At 35.4% G+C, this 23,399-nt stretch overlaps 1 protein-coding gene across 1 annotated transcript; it reads left to right on the top strand.

The window, feature by feature from the left end:
• Positions 1-7,595: 7,595 nt before the first annotated feature.
• On the top strand, positions 7,596-8,686 carry LOC145627152 (uncharacterized). Its single transcript, XM_081679551.1, has 2 exons — positions 7,596-8,026; positions 8,281-8,686. Exons 1-2 carry the CDS (start codon positions 7,596-7,598, stop codon positions 8,684-8,686), a joined length of 837 nt encoding a protein of 278 aa, XP_081535677.1.
• The last annotated feature ends 14,713 nt before the right edge of the window (positions 8,687-23,399 follow it).

Here is a 23,399-nt window from a genome sequence, read left to right as displayed (position 1 = left end):
ACATTTTTTTTGTAGGAGAATTCTATGTGTTAGGGCCATTTTTTATAATTCTTCATGTTGGTTAAACATTTTTGTATACATAAACATAAGTGTAATGTATTGACATCATGTTTCATGTTCAACTTTGCTTTTGAATTGAGAATTGGTGATATTGTTAATTTGCTACCATGATGTTGCTGACCATATTATGAGGCGTAAAGTATGCAACTGATTAACCAATTAATTTAATTGTTAATTACAACGTTCCGCCATTTTTGATATAATCTAGCATAGAATCTTTGATGGTATTAAAAAAAATTATCGCAATATTTCAACCTTTTAGAGTAACTAGGGTAGCTAACGCGTGCGATGCACGCACCATACCTAACCTTATTTGGAAGTTTTTTCCGGTTTGGCCTTAAATAGCAAATTTAGTTGTTGATATGTAAACAATTATGTTTAGGGGTATAAATGTCCAAGGCAACTAACATTAATGATAAAATTAAAATATGTAATTAAACATTTTTAGGGCATAATTGTCCAAACTCTTTTCATTAATAATATTTTTTTACATATTAATGAGGGTTTATATGTAAATATTCATATTTAAAGGATATAATTGACAAGACTGAAAGGATTAAGGGCTCAAACTAATTAATTGCAATCAACCTACAACAATGAATAACAAGCAAGCACAACAACTAAGAACAACCATGAAGAAATTAAAGCAAGTAAAAGTGAGACAATGTTACCGTGGGAAAACCCGAGAACCGGGAGAAAAAAATTACCCATGCACTGGAGTAGTAATGATGATGAATGAAATCAAGAATTACAAGCATGAATTGTATGGAATTCAAATGCTCCTCACAAACTCTCTCAAACCCTTTCTTAGTGTTTAATGTTTGTGAATAATTAAATAAGAGATCTAAAGCAATATATATATATAGTCTAGGTATTAGGAGATAATCAAAGGCCAAGATTAATCAAGAGGGAGGAGAAAGTTAATCATGGCCACACAAAGAACATCGAGCCCGTAAAACAGAGTAACCCCATGAAACCCAATGGAGCGGGCGCTCCAAATAACAAGTGTGTCCGCTTCAAAAATAAACTAGAAGAAAATAGCCAAAACGAGCCTCGAAAGAGCAGCGAGCTGCTCCTCAAGAGAGGAGCGCCCGCTCCGAATTCTTGCGCTGGACAGTTTCTCGTAAAACAGTCATATCTTCCTCGTTTCTTGGCCAATTTGAGCTTATCACTAAGTCGTTGGAAAACTCTTGAGATAAGCTATCACCTTTAACTAGAATCATCTCAAAATCCTTCCTAGATTGAGAGATATGCTGATTTGAAGTCAACCCTTTTCTTAAAGTGGTCAAAATCTTCACCTCATTGATTGCACCTTATGCCTCCTTGATTTATTCATCTCCACACAAATCCTAAGAATTACACTATTCATAAGAGTAATCTTATACTTTTTATAAGGTAGGATAGGATAAGGTAAGAAATAATGCATCTAATGTAGCGCATATTATGTCATATAGTAGAAATTAACGATATTACAATCTGCTTTTGAAGATTCTGAATAGCATCACATATGTAATTACGTACGTATATCGGTATATATACTAATATACTAGCGTGATTATTTGGCAATTAAGTCGATCTAATAAAATTTGTTAAGACTTAATGGCGGCATACGAAAATTATTAAAATTAAATCGTCAAAAAGTTATGTAGGGCTGCTTATAATTCTCATAGTAGATATAGTCATTTAGAAATCCAAAGCGTGTCCAACTTATATTCTTTAATAGAATAAAATACATGAACATAAAAACACACGTATAATTATTGTATAAATAGGCCTTTGAAGGTCCATTATTTCCTCATCCTTCACTTAAATCAACATACACAAATACAATTAGTTGAGAATAATGTCTTTGTTCGGAAAATGGAGCAAGGTTGTTAGGACAGAGAGTATATTAGATGAAAATAAGATCTATTTCTCTCATGTTTTATCTCCCTTGAAGAAGAACAACCAGCAGAATTCTGAACGTAAGAACACCGCCATGGCGAGGCGGCCACAAAACCACTACAACCAGCACAATGGTGGTAAGGGAGTTGCTGAAAAAGGGTGTTATGAAAATAATGTCGATGATGAAGCTGAGAAGTTTATTAGGAAGAAGCATCAGAATTTTGAACTCAGCCTTTGGAAGTCTAACCATACTAATTATAAATTATAAACTATATACTACCTCCGAATTGTTATGTGCAACTTTGGGGTATTATTTGTGAGATATAAAATATTCCAAAGTTGCACATAGCATTTAATGGAGGTAGTATAATGTGTAAACCATGCATGCATGCATGAATTTAATGTATATCTCATACAATCTTGGAAATACAGTGATTTGTTGATTAATTTATGTATATTTTATATTTTATTCTTATGTACTCGTACAATAATTTATTATTTATTGTAAATGAAATAATATATAATACCTCTTTTTTCCTATCAAACATGAACAACTTTTACAATTGTAAATTCAACACCTATGTATACATATCATCAATCCCTTCATATTTATAAGCTAATGATGGGCCTTAACCATTAGTTTAACATTTTAGTTGAGTTGATCCTTTATTATCATAGTCAGTCCCATCGATACCTACGTGGCACAAAGGTCACGGATCCGTATCTCACTTATCCTTCCATTGTTAATAATAGATGATGGCCCATGATGTATCTAAGCTACACGTCAAGTCTAATGGTATATCAAGTGAGGGAGCGTGAGAGAGTCTAAATAAATCACAAGCCTCAACTATGAGCTTAAGTTTTTGATTGATGAATTTGTCCTTTAACACACATATATAGTCTCTTATCTAATCTAATGCTGACACAATGCCACATCAGTGTTATTCCCAAAGAGATAGGTTCAAAAGCATGGGAGTCTATTTCAGGTTGTCATTCCCGAAAATCTTCACTATTGATCATTATTTATTTTTTTTATAGACAATTCACTTAGCTTCTTAATGCATGCTAAATCACCTGCAATTTAGCATGCATTAAGAAAATAAATAAATAAATATTTTTGTTCCAGGTGCGGATTCAAGGATTCTGCTGGGCGAACTGGGCCCTGTCAACTACCTATACAAGGCAGCACACGTAAACTGCCCTCGGGGGTGGCTCGAGGAACCCCCCTCCGAAGCTTAAGTTAGAGAGTGTTTAGAGAGAGAAAGTGTGCTTAGAGAGATGTAGAAAGTATAATGACTTAATTGTCTTACCCCCTTTCCGTTGTACTTTACCCTCTATTTATAGGCGTACCATCTCCTTTGTGGAGAGTTCAGCCTGATCAGCCCTACGGGCTGACTCTGCCGGGCTAGTGAGCCCTCCTTTAATTGCTTTCTTGGCAGTGAGTGCGTACCCTGGGGGCTGGGCGATAGTTCAACGGGAGCTATCCTATACAATTTTAATTAGCTATAAATTTAGGTTTTATTTACAATTTTACACCACATCCACATGTATGATAGAAAGCTGGAAATTATACCTAAAAGTAACTCAAATACGGATTGATAATTTCTCTCCTCTCTCTCTCCTCTCTCCTCCTTCCTCTCTCCAAAACCCTAGCCTCCACTGTTGACTTTTAAAGGGGCTTTCATCAGTTTTAACCGGTGGAAAACCCCCAATCCTAGTTTCTTTTAAGCTTTTTTAGGTTTTCTAATAATGTTTCCTCCTTTTGGGAGGAACTTTAATTTTCTCCCTCGAAAGAAAGGGTTTCTGACCTCTTTCGAAAGACAAGGTTTATCTCCTCTTTTCGGGGGAGAAATTTCTTAGTTTTGAATCCATGATATTAGATCTAATGGATTTTCGTGAAATTATTTCGTTGGTGAAAAAGTTATCAAGTTTTCGAATGCAGACAGATGAATCGGAAGAAAAACATCGTCACGGCTACAAAGGATCGTTAGATTGTCTCTTCAACAAGGTTGTATTTTCCAGCGATATAAACAGGAGATGTTCCACACTGCAAGATTTACTCGACGATCGTAGTTTTTATGAAGGAAAATTTTATTTGATTCAATATCTTATGTATTTGTTAACGTCGAATCTATATTGTAGATGTCGTATGACTTTAAATTAATGAAATATTTTTGCTATTAAAAAAAAAAAAAAAAAAAAAAAAAAAAAAAAAAAAAAAAAAAAAAAAGCTGGAAATTATACCTTGAAGCCAATAAGCAATTAGCTTAGCCAACAAAGTTGAACTAATAAACCATCACATACATTATAAAATTCTAAAACAAGGCAATTTCCAAAAGCAGATCGAATTCAGAGAAGGCGGACCACGGCTAGTTTAATCACGGCACACAAAATTAGGCTAATTAAACCTTATTTTTGTAATAAGCGCATCAAGACTTTACACTTATAAATTATAATGCATCTAATGTAGCCCAAAGTAGAAATTAACAATAATTCATTTTACTTTTGAAGATTCTGAATAGCATATACTGATATACATACATATACTAGCGTGATTATTTGGCAATTAAGTCGATCTTTTTAAATTTAATAAAAATTAATAGCGGCATATGAAAATTATTAAAATGTCAAAAAAGTTTATACGTAGGACTGCTTAAAATTCTCATAGTAGATACAGAAATCCAAAGCGTGTACGTACGTTCAACTTATATTCTCTCTGGTTGTCAAAAAAAAAAAAAAAAAAAACTTATATTCTCTAAAAAAAAAAATTAATTAATACATGAACAAAAAAAATACACGTATAATTGTATAAATAGACCGTTGAAGATCCATTGATTCCTCATCCTTCAACTAAACCTACAAACACAATTAGTTCATTTAAGAGAAAAGGGTTGATTAATTTTTCATTTGATAAATTTATTAATTGAAAATGTCGTTGTTCGGAAAATGGAGCAAGGTTGTTAGGACAGAGAGTATGTTAGATGAAAATAAGATTTATTTCTCTCATGTTTTATCGCCGTTGAAGAAGAATAAGCAGCCGAATGCTAAGCATAAGAACACAGCAACCACGGCGAGGCCACACAACCACTACTACCAGCACAATGGTTGTAAGGGAGTTACTGAAAAGGGGTATTATGAAAATGTTGATGTTGAAGCTGAGAAGTTTATTAGGAAGAAGCATCAGAATTTTGAGCTTAGCCTTTGGAAGTCTAACCATACTAATTATAAATCGTACTCTAAATGAGTATATTATAATGTGTAAACCATGCATGTATGCATGAATTTAATGTATATTTCATAAAAATGTTGGACTATGGACATACAGTGATTTGTTGATTAATTGATGATGTATATCTTATTTTTATGTAAGATAATTTATTGTACACGAAATAATATATAATACCTCTTTTTTCTATAGAACATAAACAGTTTTATCAATTGCAAACTATATATACATATCATCCCTTCATATTGAAAGAGTATAAGCTAACGATGGCCCATAATCATTAATTTAAATTTTTATTAGTTGAGTTGTATTGATCCTTAATAATAGTCACATCACATGGACATTGACTTGCAAATCTCTATCTTCGAATCACAGAAGATTTCTTCAAACGGTGAGGCGGCTGACCAAGTTCAGTCTACAAATGGAATATGAAAGTGGTGGCGTGGAATTGTAGGGGCTTAAATGACCCACACTCCCTTGCAATTCCCTATCTAGTGTGGCTCTACCGATCGAAGTTACCTTTGTTTTTGTTTATCTCGGAAACTAATTAAGATGGATATTGTTAATGCGGCTAGTAAGTTATGTATGTTGCACCCTACTTCAATTTTTGGTTGCAATTCGGAAGGAAGTAGTGGAGGGCTTTTAGTTTTAGGTTGGTCTAATGGTGTAGTGGAATGCTTGTATGCTACAAAAAACTTCATCCTATGTAAAATCTATGAAGGTAATGGAAGTTTATTTAAAGTATGTCTTGTTTCTTTATGGCGAACCCCAAGTAGAGAATAGGACAATTGTTTGGGAACAACTCCAATGGATATTGGAAGAGTTAAAAAATGTGCTAGTAATTAGAGATTTTAACAAAGTAGAAAGTGGTTCAGACAAAGTGGGGGGGCTCGAACCAAATAAGAGGGATTAACTCCTTCTTAGATTGGAGATTTAGTAGCAATGTTACTAAAGTTCCTTTCTCAGGGCCAATGCAAGGTTTACTTGGAACAATAGAAGGGAAGGAAAGGATCTAATTTTGGAGAGATTAGATCTTGCTTACATAATGGAGGAATGGTTCCGTCACTCCGCGGATGGGATAGTAGTGCATGAACCCATTATTTGTTCTGATCATGCGGCTATCACCTACAACTCAAAGAGAAACTCTCATAATTTTAATAGGCCGTACCAAATTGAAAATTGGTGCCTTCGCTTCACAGAAATTAAGGAAATTGTGGAAAGGGAATCAAAGGTGGAAATTCATGGCTCTCCTATGTTCCAAGTAGCAAGGAAACTCTCGGGAGTAAGAACGAAAATTCAATACTAGTGTGTGGAAAACAAAAAGCTCTAGGGTGTTAATTGGAGAAAAGTAACAAAGGATCCACATACCTCAGGAATGAATATCAATTCGGCTCAGGAAGGAGAAGGGTACATTAAACTAATAAATCAGATCATTTCGGAGAACCAGCTTAGCTTTGAATTCTGGAAACAACAAATGAAATCAAACCGGACCAAATATGGTGACTGCCCAACTCCTACAATGTACAGGAAAGTAAAACAACGACAGTTACACAATGAGATTGTGACCTTGAGGAATGAGGATGATACTTGGGTTGAAGGGCAAAAGGAGGTGGAAGAGGTGGTCTTGACCTCAATTAAAGATATTTATAGGTCAGTCTCCAAAATTAATCATGGAGAAAACATTGACCTACTTCTCATGGAATTGGATATTCCTAATTTATCTGGTACTGATCAAGAATGGCTTGACAAGCCTTTTACGGACCAAGAAATTAAAAAGGCTATGTTTAGTATCCACAGCTCAAAATCTCCGGGGCCGGATGGGTTCACTGCTGATTTCTTTCATGTCTACTGGAGGGAGGTAGGACAACTAGTGGTGGACAGTGTCCATCAATTCCTAAGAACTGAAAACATGCTCAAAGTGTGGAACCAATCCCTACTGGTTCCAATTCCAAAAGTCAAAGTCCTAGAATTTGCTAATCAATTCAGACCGATTAGCCTCTGTAATACTGTTTACAAGTGCATCTCTAAGTGTCTTTTCAACAGACTAAAGGTGGTACTCCCAAAATTGATCACAGAGAACCAGCATGCTTTTATTCTAGGAAGGTACATGGAAGATAACATTCTCATGAGCCATGAGATACTGCATCTTATTAACTCAAAAAAGGGCTCGAATTTTACAGCAGTCAAGATTGATATGTCAAAAGTATATGACATAGTGGATTGGTTGTTCCTAATTAAGGTGATGCAAGCTTATGGTTTCTCAAAGCACTGGATCAGAATGATATCACAGTGTATATAGACAATTATCTACAAGGCGATCATCAACAAGAAAACCACAAAACACTTTCTGCCTAAGTGTAGTCTAAGGCAAGGGGACCCCCTTTCCCCTTACCTCTTTATCTTTTGTATGGACATTCTATTAAGAATGTTAACTCTGGCAGAGGATATTAACCTCTTCAAAGGTCTGAAGGTCTCTAGGAGATCCCCTTCCATCTCCCACCTATTCTTCGCGGATGATGCTACGCTCTTCTTTAAAGCAAATGAGGAGGCTTGCAAGTGCATCAGGGATATTCTTCATAGGTTTGGTACAGCTTCAGGCCGGCAATTAAATCTACAAAAGTCCTATGTCAAGTTTTCACCTGGGGTTGATAATGGCACAAAGTTAGATCTGAGAAGGATTCTAGCTATGACTGAAACGGACAACATGGGGATTCATTTGGGAGCCCCAATAGACATCCAGGGAAGGAAACGTCACTCCTTTCAATACTTGTTGTATAAGGCTTCTAAAAAAATTTATCTTGGGCTTCTCTGCGCCTGTCACAAGCTGCTAAGTTGGTCCTTATCAACACGGTTTTGGTTAGTATCTCAGCTCATGTTATGAAGTGTCTTAAGCTCCCCCAAAGCATCGCCAACAAACTTGACTCTCTAATTACAAGGTTCTGGTGGTCCAACAATGGGAATAAGGGTATGCACTGGGTAAGTAAGATGGTCACCCAACTCCCAAAAAGCATGGGAGGTCTAGGGATCAGAAGGGCCTCAACTCTTAATGATGCCCTCCTTTTCAAACAAGCAACAAGGATGCACTTAAATCTGTAGTTGTTGCTATCTAGGGTGCACAGAGGGATGCAACCTTGTGGGATTTGTTCGATGGCTATACCTTATGTTCGGAGAGGGAACCCTCCAATGGGGAGTTCAAGTCTACAAAAGGTCATAGATGCTTTCAAAAAAGGGTTTGCTTGGAAAACTGGTAATGGGAACAATATTAAAGCCATAAGTATGTCATGGGTCAATGGAGAGGCACCGATAGTTAACTCCAGGCAAACTCTAGGGGCCGCAATGAGTTGGAAGGTAAGTGATTTTATTGATAGGGAAACAACTTCATGGAAGGTAGGAAAGGTAAGAGAATGCTTTGATTGGGAAAGCGCAAGGTCCATATTATCAATCGAACTCCTCTCCTCCAGTAAGGATGATTTCATCTACTGGAAGTTTCACCCCTCGGGAAAATATACAGTATAAACGGGCTACTACTTCCTCATGCAAGAAGATGATTCAAATGGAGGTGTACTCACAACAATAGGGACAAAAATTTTGAAAAGCTTATATGGAGGATGAACATCCAACCAAAATGGAAGATATTTTTGTGGAAGCTTTACCAAAATGGAATTGCAGTCAAGGTGAATTTAGCCAGCAGGGATATCCAAATTAACGATTCCCGTGGCTATTGTGGGGTGGAGGCGGAAGACAGCTAACACTTATTCAGGTTTTGTATTCTAGAAAAGAGGTCTGGGGAAATAGTTCTCTAGCAATTTGCTCTGATTCTGATAGGTTCGATTCTTTGAGAGAATGGATCGATCCAATCTTTTATCCTGATGTTCACTAGCGAGGATGGTAAGAACAGTACCTGTATGACTTTGTTTATTGCAACCTTATGGGGACTTTAGAAAACGAGGAATGCAAGGAGTTTCAATAGTACAAATGGAGGAGCAAGCTTGGTTACGGAATTCATTAACCAAGCAATGCATGATCACGAGACCTTCATTCATAGTGAAAATTAGCATTATAATAATGCAGATGAGGAAAGGGAAGGCCCTTTCCTTCCACCTGGGTTTAATAATGTCCAACTAGGATAAGAAAAAGACATATTTGACACCTTCTTGGTCGGAGTGGATGGATCGTGGGATAAAAGGACCAAGAGGGCTGGGATTGGATGGTCAGTGATAGGAAATGGTTTTGAAGGAACCACAGATGAAGGAGGAAGGCATGAGGCTGCAAATTCATCACTATAGTGTGAATCTTGGGCATGTTTGGAAGCTATGAAATGGGCTAGTGCCAAGGGCAAACAGGGACTCAGCTCCTTGTCCTCTCGGATTCTACATCCCTCATCAACAACCTTCAAGACCGCATAGGTAAGGATATTGAGATTTCGTGGATGGTAAATGAGATAAAAGAGGTGGGTGCTTCCTTCAAAAGATGCACCATCCTAAAGGTTATGAGAGACCAGGTCAAACAAGCACACGATATCGCTGTCGTCTCAATATGCTTAATTTTCTTTAGTTTGTTTGTTCCTTTGCTCTTGTCCAAAAAAAAAATAGTCACAGCTGGCACTAATGTGACACAAAGATCACGGGTTCGAATCTCACGCATCCCTCCTTTCGTATTGGAATATTGAGCGTTGTGTATGGTGGGCCCATGCTGCATGTACACATCAAGTCAAATGAGCTATCAATTGAGGGAGCGTGAGAGAGTTTAAATCAATCATAAGCCTCAACTATCAGCTTTATATTTTTGGTTGAGTATGTTTTTTAAGACAAGGAGTATATATTGTCTCTTATTTATCTAATCTAATGCTGACAAAATGCTACATTAGTGTTATTTTCAAAGAGATGTTGGTTCAAAAGCATGGGAGTCTATTTGAGGTGATCATCTGCAAAGATCCTTCACTAATCCCTTAGCTTCTTAATGCATGCCATATCACCTGCAATTATTAAACATAGAATGTTGTTTTGTTAGTTATTACCTCTAAGGGGGTATTTGGTTCATCAAATTGGAATGGGTTGGTATGAAATCACATAATAATAAGAAGGTACGAATTCTAAAACTCATACTAGTTTAATGTTGTTTGGTTTTATGGTTGGAAGTTGGAATATTGACAGACTGTAAAACATATTTCTGGGTCTCAACCATTAGCTTAAAGTTTTGGTTGAGTTGATCCTCTAACATGATATTGAAATTAACATAACACAAAGATCACGGATTCAAATCTCATCCACCCCCACTTTCAAGTAGAATATTAAGCGATGAGTATGAGGAAGGCATATGCTGCATCCACGTTTCAAGCTCAATGAGCTCTCGTGTGAGGAAGCGTGATAGAGTATAAAATATATATATGAGAGGTGGGTATGGGATTCTAGGGGTATGAGATAAATCAGGGTTAGAACCCCTTGGGTATAAGGTTCCATTACTTAAAAAACTAAACAAAAAAAAATTAAAATTAAAATTAAAAATTAAAAAACGAAAATAGATAGAATGAATTCTAACTCCAATTCAACCCATTCTAAATGATCCAACTAAACAACCCCTAAATATTAATTTAAAACAGAAGAAAACAAAGTGATCGATTCTTGCATTGTTTTTTGTTCATAAAAATAAAGTGATCTTTGGAATTCCCTTAATTATTGTATTGTACAACCTTTTTGAAACAAACTCAAGGCTTTCCACTTGTAGTTTCTGAAGCTAGATACGCGGGAGGTGTCACATATCTGATCACATCCAATGCATCCAAAATCTTTGCTTAATCAAGTTAATAAAAAATTTCCATTAAACATTTGATTAATTTTTAAAGTAGGCCGACCATAAAAACATGGACAAAGTGTACGTATGATTAAGAAAAAAGCCTCTGAATTTAGTAAAGCTCTAATTAGGCAGCTACACTAGCTCTATTAAACGAATAAATAATTGTTAAATGACCGTTTTCATCAAAAGTTTAAGATAATGGTTTAAGCTTATGATATGAGTTATATACTCGATCTATTATACCGCCTCACATGAGATTTCTTTCTCTTCCTACCCTATATTTAATATTTCACTTGGAAGGAGGATAAGGTGAGATTCGATTCTATGACCTTCTTATCCCATTGATTTTATACTCTATAAAAAATAACAAAGTGTCTAATTTAATACGACTCTATGACGTTCTTATCCCATTGATTAATTGGATCTTCTTTAACTTAAGTTAGATTATTTATATTTAATTTCTGATTAAACTCTTGCCGAATTTGTAGCCGAAAGGGGGACCAAACGCTGGTGCGCCGTGTAGAAAGATACGTGGAACCTTAGCTTACTAGTTACTTTACATGCATATACGTAGTTATTATTATTTCAATATATTTATAACACTTAGATTATATCTTATACTAAATGTATAAGATAATGTAGCATATGCTTTAAAGATTCTGACGTGTATATATCACTAGTTCACTACATCAGTACATTGATTAGAAGATCATTAATCATTTAGTTATTAGTTAAGCTAAAAACTTAAATAATAATAATGCTTTGAGATTTGTTGAATGAGACGTTAAAATTATAGAAGCATGATCGATGTAAATATAAAATTCCTATACCATACATGCATATGTTTACATATGTAAAACGTGCTTAAGAAAGAACAATATAATTAAATGAATAATGTAGCAACACCTATATATATGCCTTCCAAGCTAAGGCCAAGGTTTTCTCATAAAACTTACACCACAAAACTCTTTCATAAGTCTTAATTATTCACATTCATCATCATCTTTGAAGTGATTTAGATTAAAGATGTCGTCGTACACAAAATCAAGTAAGGTAGTTCGGACAGAGAGTATGTTAGATGAATACAACATCTACTTCTCTCATGTCTTATCGCCGTTGAAGATGAAACAACAAAGAAGTGATAGTAGTAGTAGTAGAAGCGCAAAGACGATGCAACCGCAGCAATATGAATGTAGGAAAAACAATGCTTACGAAGATGTTGATGCTAAAGCGGAGGATTTCATTAAGAGAAGACGTCAAAAGTTTGAAGGGACTAGTCTTTTGAAGTATTGAAGCAAAGTTGTAGTATATGATTTGTGAATGTATGAATTTTACATAAAATTATAATCCATGGATGTATTGTTTGATCAATGCAATAGTAATATCACTTGTTACATTCTTTTGAATTCTTGCTTAGTTGCTTGTGTCATAAATTATAAATCATTCCTTAATATATATATATACCCCCTTCTCGTCACCTTGTGATTTTAGGTCTTTATTAGAAGTTTGATCACTTATTCAACTAATTTGTATCTATACATCATTACATTGTATTATGATTAATTCGATAACAAGTAAATACATGATACAGTTAAAGTATTATAATTATGACACTCAAAATATTACAAATTTAAGAATTGATGCAATATATAATTTTTAAATAAATTTGCTAAAATACGAATAAAATTTAATTTTTTATGTCAAAGTATGAAATTTTTCACAAGTAATTTTAAAAAAAAGTATAGTTGAAGTTTTATATGTACATTCAATTACTCAAATATATATATTGAAAATAATTATCACGCAAGTGGGACAAACAAAAGTCTGAGAAACTTAAATTGTGATTAAAATTATCAATATTATTCAATACAATAGTTTTAAAAATTATTAAAAAATATATATATATATATACGTAAGACGAATCTAATGATAGCATAAGGCCACATGAATATGTTTTTCTAATATTTAAATGAGTGGAGGTATTATTTTATTTTTAATACGAAGTACAATCTTTTTTGGATATTTATTATTTCCTTTTTTTTTTTTTTTTTTTTTTTTTTTTGTTATTGTTGTTGTTGTGTAGATCAAGGGAAATAGGAAAAGCTAAACAACCAATCATAATAAAATATTACAGAAAAGCATTTTAGAAAAAATGACAAAATTTGCGGACATCTCAACATTCTTTATTCACAATCCAATTGCCTAATAAAGCAAGTAAAGCAAAGAAAAAATAATCGAAGCGCAGCCGTGGCAACATAGGAACATAGTGTTTTAAGGAATATAATTTACTTTTTGTACATCCTTTTTAAATTTTAATTAATAAATTACAAATTTGTGGACCAAGTTATTAGCCACATACAAATTCTTACTCTTCTTTGACTTAATCAATTAAAGTAAAAGTAAGACTATGCAAGAATTCCTTTTCTAAATAAATAAAAATAAAAATAAAAATAAAAATAAAAATAAAAAACCGATTATGCAAGAACACACGTAATGACGTAATTAATTCACCAAATATGACTAAAATTCAGGTTTTTTTTTTTTTTATTTTTTTTTTTTATTATTTTTTTTTTATTCTTAATCTCATTGATCTCAAAATTGGATAGAATAAGGAATTTAATCATAGAATAGCTTAACTGGATTTCATCAAAATAAATAACTGAAATGGGGATTAATGTTAGTACGTAGAATTTATAAGTTTTTGAAGATAAGAAAGAAATTTAATCAGCTTAAAGCCATTAGTTGCGAAAAAAATATTTATAAAATATACTAATTCATTGTAGGTGTACAAGTAATATACGAGTATATGTTAATAAATCAGCTCAGCTACCAAATTAGAACTCTAATTAGGCAGCTACATTGTACTTATACATCTAAGGAATCTAAACAAAATAACAAGCGCCTAAAAAGGAATAAAGAAGATGGCCTCATACATTGTAGCTAAGTATTCCGTAACCAAATCGATGGCATTTTGTTGGGTAATGTTAATACAGTATTGTATCCTCTCCAATGATTATAAAAAGTATTAATTTTCATTTATGACAGATATGGATCGGAGTACTATGTTCATACTTCAGAATATTCCGACCTTTGATAATTTATGTATAGAAATTACGATTATTTTATTGTAAGATGATCGCCTTAACTAAAAGTATAAATTGATGGTTGGAGCACCAAAATTGCAATTTTTTTTTAATAACTATAATGTAATTTTCATTAGTTAAAATGTATTATGATAAAATAGTGCAAAAATCAATTAAAGTGACACTATAAAAGGAGATATACTTCCAAAACCCCTTGCCTGAACCGATGATAGTTCTTGCCTGGAATACGAGAGGTATCTCTCGAAAAGGTTTTCGTACCAACATCAATCATCTCATCTCGGAGCATAAGCCGGATCTTTTGTTCCTGTCTGAAACTAAGACTAGCCGTGCTCATACAGAGCACATCATTAAAGGTCTTCCGTATGATAGTTATTATCTTGCCGAACCTCGGGGTATGACGGGTGGTGTTCTGCTCCTTTGGAACGCTGCTGTGCTAGACTTCCATGCTTTTGGTAGTGATCTTCACGCTATACATGGTGTTATGAAGGTAATAAACTCAGACCTTTCCTTCTTTATCTCCGCAATATATGCTAGCCCCAACTTTAGACGTAGACAGGAAACTTGGATTGATTTGGAAAACATGTCTTCTAATATTTCTATTCCGTGGTTGGTTATTGGTGACTTCAATGATGTTTTGTGTGCTAGTGAAAAGCTAGGGGGTGTTCCCTTGAATATGAGGCGTGTTAATAGATTCCATCATTGTATTACTGAATGTGGTCTGACTGACCTGGGATATTCGGGTAATAAATTTACCTGGACGAATAAATGCAGGAGAAGGCCTATCCTTCAGAGGTTGGATAGGGCTCTGGTCAATGCTTCTTGGCTTCAAACCTTTCCTGACTCCTCTTTTATTCACCTTCCTAGAACTACCTCAGATCATGCTCCCATAAAGCTCTCCTCTTCTCCCTCTAATCCCCATATTCCCTCTCAAAGAGCCTTCAAGATGGAACTTCTCTGGTATTTCGAACCTTCCTTCAGACTGCTCATTAACTCCCAGTGGCCAACCCTAAACCACTCTCTACCCTCCAAACTTTCTACCTTATCCTCCATCATCTCTTCTTGGGAAAAAGAAAATGCCCCTAACCCTACCAAAAGAGCTTCCAGATTGGCTAGGAGACTTGGGGGGACCCAAGCAGCCTTAGAACGGGACCCCTCAAACCAGTTCCTTCACATCTTGGAAGCCAAACTCTCTGAGGAGATCAGTTCCCTGTATGCTCAAGAAGAGGCTTTCTGGGCTCTAAGATCTAGAGTTAGTTAGCTATCTTGTGGGGATAGAAACTCAAAGTTCTTCCATACTTCTGTCATCATCAGAAGAAGAAGGAATCGCATTGAAAACCTCATAAATGAGGTGGGTGAGCCAGTTCCCCCTCTCCATCTTCACTCCCACATAAATAACTACTTCTCCCTCCTATTTACCTCCGAGCTACACTCTTCCCCTAACCACACTCTCTCCTATAGTGACACCATTAAGATCTCTCACCTTCCAGCCTTGCATGAAATTCATAGTGCCGTGTTTAGTATGGGAAAGTTCAAAGCCCCGGGTATAGATGGTTTCCATCCCTTCTTCTTCCAAGAGCATTGGGGTGTTATTTGGCCGGATATCCAATCCTTTGTGAATCAATGCTTCCCTAGCTGCTCCATCCCCTCTCACTTAAATTCCACCTCCATCACTCTCATTCCCAAAGTTGAGCACCTGGAAACAATCAAGCAATATAGACCTATCAGTTTGTGTAACACGGCCTACAAGATCATCTCTAAGATCCTTGTGAGTAGGATTAGGCCATTCCTTCATTCTCTCATCTCTCCTAACCAAAGTAGTTTCCTACCCGGTAGGGGATGTGAGAATAATTTCATTGCGGCCTCCGAGATTCTACACTCTATGAAAAAGAAGAGTGGCAATAGAGCTTGGTTTGCCATCAAGCTAGATTTGGAGAAAGCCTATGATAGGCTTGAATGGTCTTTTGTTAAAACATGCTTGGTGAGGAATGGTTTTGATGAACCTTCGGTTAAGCTCATCATGAGTTGTGTTTCCTCTCCTTCTTTTCAAGTAATGGTGAATGGTAAGCTAACTCCCGCTTTTAGTGCTTCTAGAGGCATTCGACAAGGGGACCCCATCTCCCCCTACATCTTTATTATGTGCATGGAGTACCTTTCTTCTCTCGTCAAAGAGGCTTGTGAAAAAGGGGAGTGGATCCCCTTCTCCTTTAGAAAAAACTCTCTCTCTATCTCTCACCTCCTTTTTGCGGATGACCTCATCCTCTTTGGGGAAGCTAGCCACCAAACCCTTCTCTCTCTTACTCAAACACTTGATCTCTTCTTTTCTCTCTCCGGCCAAAAAATGAATAATGCTAAAAGCCAACTTTATTTCTCTAAGAATGTCTCGGAGCATATCAAGGATTTCTTCTCATCCACTCTTGACATTCCTATCACCTCCGACCTTGGGATGTACCTAGGCTTTCCCTTGACAGATAAGAGACCTTCTATTTCCCAAGTCAATCATATTGTCACTAAGTTGAAATCCAAACTCTCATCTTGGAAGGCTAATTGCCTATCTAAAGCGGGAAGGGCTATCCTCATAAAATCCTCTCTCCAAAGCATCTCTCAATACTCTATGCAAGCTATTCTTCTTCCAAAGAAAACTTGCAATCAGCTTGATCAAGTTTGCAATAAGTTCTTTTGGGGTTCTGACCAGTCATCAAAGAAATCTCCTCTTATTGCCTGGCACTATCTATGTGGTCCTAAGGAATGTGGGGGATTGGGGTTTAGAGAGACTCACTCTCAAAATCTAGCTCTTCTTGCCAAGTTGTGTTGGAAAATCCATAATTCAGCCAACATTTCCTCAAATATTATCAGAGATAAGTATTGTAGAAGGACCCTCCCTACATCCTTCAAGAATGGATCTCATGTTTGGCAAGCCCTTGGTAAAGGGTGGGACATTTATGCCCACTTTACTCAGTGGCTGGTGGGTAGTGGTAATCATTGCTCTGTTTGGCATGATAATTGGAGTGGGTGTGGCCCACTGAGGGAACTAATTGCTGGTCCCATTCCAGAACATGAGCTAGATCTGAAGCTCAATGCTATTATATCTGACCGGGGCTGGGATCTGCAGAACCTGTCTATATCTCTACCTCCTGATATCATCTCCAAAATCCTTGCAACTCTCATCTTCCCTGATAAAGAAGACTCTCCTTACTGCCAGCTTGGTAAAGGTTCCTTCTTTGATTGTAAACTGGCTTACTATCACCTGTGGTTCATTAACCACCCTCTCTCGATCTCTGATAGAATCTGGAGCTCAATTTGGGGTCTTAACTGCCCCCCAGCTACCAAATTTTTCCTCTGGCAAGTGGCTTGGGGTAGGCTGCCTAGCTCCATGCTGCTGTTTTCCAAGCATACTACCAGCTCCCCTTTCTGCACCTTCTGTCCATCAGCCCATGAAACCATCTTACATGTCTTAAGGGATTGTCCAAGAGCACTTGAGCTCTGGCAATCTCTGTCTACTCCTCCCTCTTTCTTTTCTCAAACTGATACCCTTGCATGGTTACAAGAAAATCTGTCTTCTACCTCAATCCATCCTTTCTTGCAGCAGCCTTGGAGCTTCACCTTTGCTCTTGGTGCCTGGAAGCTTTGGCACAGAAGAAATAATTGGATTTTTCAGAAAATCTCAAGCTCAATTGCTTCTCTCTCTAGCTCTCTTAAAAGGCTATCCTTTGAATTTGTGTTCTTGGCAGAGCAGTTAGCTCATACCCCCCCTCCTTTGTCCCTTGTTCCCCCCCAGTAGCTAATCATATTGTTATGGTGGATGCCTCCTTCTCTATTTCCTCCCTGTCTGCTGGTGCTGCATGCATCTGTTTGAACCCATCTGGTAGGTGGCTGGGTGGTCTAGCTAGACACCTAGCTGCTCCTTCTGCTCTTATTGCTGAAACTCTAGCAATCATGGCAGGACTGTACTTGATTCATGCTAAGAATTGGTCTGGTGCTGTGGTCTATTCTGACTGTCAAAGAGCGGTCTATGGTATTAATAACCATAACACTCCCTCTAATGAAGCATATTACTTATTCATGACCTGCAGGGACCTTCTTCAATTGTGCGAAGATTTAACTCTGGTGTATGTTCCAAGGGCAAGACTGAAGCTGGTGGATTCTATGGCCAGGAAAGCTAAGGCTGAGCTTCCCCTCACTCCTAACTCTATCATGCCTGATCCGGATTGGCTGCTGCAGTTTAATGTTGTACTTAGCTCCTGTAATATTTTGTCTGCTGATGACTCTAATGTAAACTGTTGTATTGGCCCTAAGTGGCCCTCTAATTTCGGTGGCATGTCACCTAATTAACGTGGTCTGTATGAACCTTAACGTTATTTTCTTATTCTAATCTAGTTCCTTTTCAACCAAAAAAATAAAATTAATAACGGACAAATTATACTCCGTGTGTAGCTAAGCAAGAACTCCAGTACTCCATAATATAATTTTTTTTTTTTTATTGAGTTTATTATAACTTACAATAAACATGCAATTAATTAATTAACGGAGTAGAACTCTAATAAGGCTACTACTGCACCTATGATAAACAAGTAGAACTACGTATATTAAACCTAGCATAATTTGTATTCCGTAAAAACACATCGTAGAAAAATACATGGAACCTTAATTATTACTTTATACGCCATAAAACTTAATTAGCTCATATCATATACTAATACTATATGATCGATTAGCTTAGCTTAATGCATATGCTTTAAAGATTCTAACGTGTACATATCACTACATTAGTGCATAAATTATTATAGGGTCATTTAGTAAGTTAAATTAAAAAGTTAATACTTTGGGATTTGTTGGACGTTAAAATTTTAGAAGCATGATTATGTATTTATAAATTCATTACCATTTATCACAAATTAAAAACGTGCTTAAGAAAGTACAATATAATTAAATACACCGTAGCAAGCAACACCTATATATATGTCTTCCAAGGCGATGTTTTACTCATCAAATCTAAACCACAAAATTTTTCAAGTCCTAATTACATTCATCATCATCATCATCATCAATATCTTCAAAGTAATTTAAGATTAAAATGTCGTCGTACACAAAATCGAGTAAGGTAGTTCGTACAGAGAGTATGTTAGACGAATACAACATCTACTTCTCTCATGTATTGTCACCGATGAAGGCGAAACAACAACGAGGTGATAGAAGCGCAAAGACGATGCAGCCGCAGCAATATGGACATGGTTGTAAGAACAACAATGTCTATGAAGATGTTGATGCTAAAGCTGAGGACTTCATCAATAGAAGACGTCAGAAGTTTGAAGGGACGAGTCTTTGGAAATATTGAAGGATATATATGATTTGCTAATAATGTTTTCTTATGTATGTATTATTTACATGTATGTAATTACATCGATCGACCGTGATCTATTTGATCAATGCACTTGTCAATGTAGGTCTTTATTGAGAGTTAGATCATGTGTATTCTTTTCACAACGGTTTCAATTAATTTGTAATTATATTCAATTCTCCGTAATATATTGAAATTAAGAGCATGTTTTATTCAACTTATTTTTGATGAAGTGAAGTTCTTTTTATTTCATTAAATTTTTTTTGCCAAATTTAAATTATTTTTGTTGATTAAGCCTATTTTTAACTAATTCTCTATTATATTTGATGTTTAAAGGTACTGATATTTAACTAATTAAAACTTAATTTTTATTGAATTGAACTTTTTTTTTGCTAAACTTTACTTATATTTATTGAACTAAAAAATATTTAACTAAACTTAAATTATTATTATTAGTAAATGTTATTTGAATTAGGACATTAGGTGTATGGATCAAAGCCTAATTTAAAGATATCTAATGGAGTTTAGTCTTCATAAAATTAGCAAATATATACTACGTATATAATCAAATTTAATATGATCTACAAGCATATGAATCGTGAATATGTCAAATTGTTGCAAGTATTATAAATTGAAGAATACGTGTGCAATCTTCAATACAATTAACAGCCAAAAATTTTGAAGAACAATTAATAAAAGCTTTTTATCTTTTTTTTTTACTATTATTATTTTTATTTTTTGTTGTTAAATAGATCAAGGGAATTGGGGAAAGCTACGTATTATACTTAATCTCATAAGATATTACTGCTAGAACTAGGCATCTCAACATTACTTATTCTACATCCAATTCCCTAATAAAGCAAAGGATAAACAGAAGCGCAGCCATGGAGACATAGTGTTTCAAGGAATATAATTTACTTTATACTTATTGTATATTTGTAATCATTTTTGGTGTCATATAATTTTGTACACAACAATTACAAATTTACAGTAGTATAATTGGAGCATGTAGAGAAAGACACGAGACACAAAGTGCATTGGCTAGAATAGAGGCACGGCCGTTTAAATAAGAGTATATAATAACTTCGTTTGGAATAAGTTGCAACAGTGCTTAAAATGGATGTTTTTAATTGTAACTTACTGATTTTAGCAAGTTTTTCCTAGCAAAATATCAATAGTACATTAGTACCCATGTAGAGACCAATACTCACTAACTTCCTTTTCATTATTATTATTAGGGTTTTTTTAAAAACCCATACATCATGTGGGGACCAAAACCCACCGACTCTCGTCTTAATTTATGTGCCCATACCCGTATTGCAACTAATCCTAAACAGAGGAAGTATATAGTAGATAATGTTGCTTGAGTTTTTGTTCAACATCTAACTAACTGTCATCGTTGTAAGCAAGTTTTGAATTGAACCTCTCATTCAAAGCATAGTTTTTTTTTTTTTTGGGTAAGATGAGTTAGTTGTCTTGGACTCTTGGTATACACTTTTTGGTTAGGCGGCGAAAATAGATTATGATATAAAGAATTAATTAGTGATAATAAGCGTAAATTTATGTATACACATGGGCGATATTGATGGATGAAAAGATTATTTAACTCTCACATCGTTGAATATATCGATCTCAATTATATATAAACAAGGACTCAACATATATGATGATGTTCAACAAATTGTTTAGCACAAAACACCTAGAGATCGATATACCCTACATGGTTATATATCTTACACAATACACACACATTTTTATAATGCTAGCTTCATATTACTAGCATCATTAAATTACAAGCAACCCTTTAAGGATAATAATAGAATATGCATGAGCATGCATCATATAATTAAATACATAATTCAGATCTTAATCAATCATCACCATGGACATGGTCTTGCTAAGCTCGAGCTTCTTATGCTTCAATCGAATAAAAACCTCAGCTTCACAATCGACATCCCCATTACATTTCTTATTATCACCATTCTTGATCGCGCTCTCCACCCTTTGAGGACCATTAATTTGTTTCTTTTTGTGGTTACTACCCTTGTAAGGTGACAATATGTAAGAAAAGTAACTCTCACGTTCATCTAGGGTATGAATGTTATTGTTGTTTTGGTTAGAATAATTTGGCTGCTTCATTTTCACTCGTTCTCGATCACTTGATTAATTAATCAACCTCTTTGTACGTAGTTTTTCCTTTCCTGTTTGTTTTCTTTTCTTGTTTATTTACTCGTGCTCGAGTTTTTGTTGATGAATGTATATACTCCAACATAGATGAAGATCAACTATATATACACGAAGATCGAGTTATGCAAGCTAAGCAATAATGTTGTAGTATGATCGGATATGTGGTTCTAGATAAAAGTATGTATGATAGAAGAGAATCTAATGCCAAATTTGCTTTTTTACGTGGGCAAAATTGAATAACACTTCCCGTCAAAAAGTCTAAGTCAAAAAAGTAGTAGATTTTCAAGTTAAGCTAGCTAGTTGAATTGAACAAGTATGAAGAATTCGAATCAATTTTAGGTTTAGCTTTATTCCTTATTTGAATTCTCTATGTAACGAGCTAGCCAACTAGGGTTAATTAGTCCATGCAAGTTGTAACCAATCTCAAATTCTTTTGTTGCAATATAATAGATGAATATGACTATATCATAGGAGTTTCGATCTGAGTATGACAGTTGTGTCAAAGGTCAAATCAATCAAAATTCTAAACTAATAGTTGAAGCTATAGTTACAAAATTGATTTTCTTTATATTCTATTATCATGCTCCCTATCACAAGAGTTTTGTATTTTTTTATTATTATTTATTTATTTATTTATGTAAATACAACATGCATGCCTTTTTATACTATGTAGTGTACACAGACCACACTATTAAGCTGCTAAGCTAGATTTTCACTTTGGAAAAGATAGTGAAGCAGGGAATTGGATAAAATTTTGAACTTGTGACTTTCTTGTCATGTTGTGTACGATATTATGTCAAATGACCAGCTCATCTACAAGCATAGATTGCTAGTTGCATGGTCAGAGCTAGTCCCAAGACTGGTTTTATATTCAATCAAGCCGGGTAGAAGACCCAAATCTCCTCAATGCAGACGCTCCAATTTATATTGGTATATATATTAAATTGCTAGAATATTTTAAATCATGTGTATAGTACAAGTGTAGAACAACTACTCCTTTTAAGGCATGTGTATAAAGTGAGGACATTTTAAGTATTTCGTGCAGACACCAACTTCATTCTTGGACGTCGAGTTACCCACTACTAGAAAACAGTCAAATAGCGACGGACTCGTTGCGACGGGCAAATTATTCCGTCGGAAAAAACCGAAATTTCCGACGGATTTTAATTCCGTCGGATATTTCCGACGAATTTAACAATTCCGTCGAAAAACCGTCGGAATATATGTGCTTTCCGACGGAAAATTCCGTCGGAAAATGTCATTTCCGACGGATTTATAGTCCGTCGGAATTTTCCGTCGAAAATATAATTTTTTTTTTTTAATCACACCCTCCTACAAAACCCTACACATTGTGCCGCCTCCTCTCCCTCATTCTGTCTTTCCCCTGCTTCTCTCTCCTGTGTTCTCCCTCCTCTCCTCCCTCTTCTCTCTCCTCTCGTTTTCTCTCTCCTCTTCTCCCTCCTCGCGTTCTCCTTTCCTCTTCTATCTCTCTCCTCGCGTTCTCCTTCCTCTTCTCCCTTCTTCTCTTTCTGTCCTCTACTTTCCCCTATCTCTCACCAACACTAACCACCACCAACACCGGCAACACTAACCACCACCAACACCGACATCAACAACAACACCATCATCGGCATCAACAACAATTTCCGACTGTTTTCGCCCTTTCTCTCTCTTCTCACGTCAAAAACAAAGGTTTTTTGGTCAAATTCGACCATAAAAACTCTAGATCTAGAGTTTTCATGGTCGAATTTGACCTAAAAAATCCAATTTCGAGGTTATGTGAGGTCGTATTAAGGTATGTATCCTTTTT

This window comes from Chenopodium album, chromosome 1 (genome assembly GCF_948465745.1).
Source record: "Chenopodium album chromosome 1, dcCheAlbu1.1, whole genome shotgun sequence".
Lineage (NCBI taxonomy): Eukaryota > Viridiplantae > Streptophyta > Magnoliopsida > Caryophyllales > Amaranthaceae > Chenopodium > Chenopodium album.
Note: the sequence above shows the minus strand (reverse complement) of the source record. Positions and strands in the feature narration are given on the sequence as shown.

Excerpts from the sequence above, each read along its gene's own strand:
- LOC145627152 (XM_081679551.1), top strand. The coding sequence starts at position 7,596 with ATGTTAACTCTGGCAGAGGATATTAACCTCTTCAAAGGTCTGAAGGTC. Across the intron at positions 8,027-8,280 it reads TCCTTATCAACACGGTTTTG|GGTGCACAGAGGGATGCAAC; the intron begins GTTAGTATCTCA and ends GTTGCTATCTAG.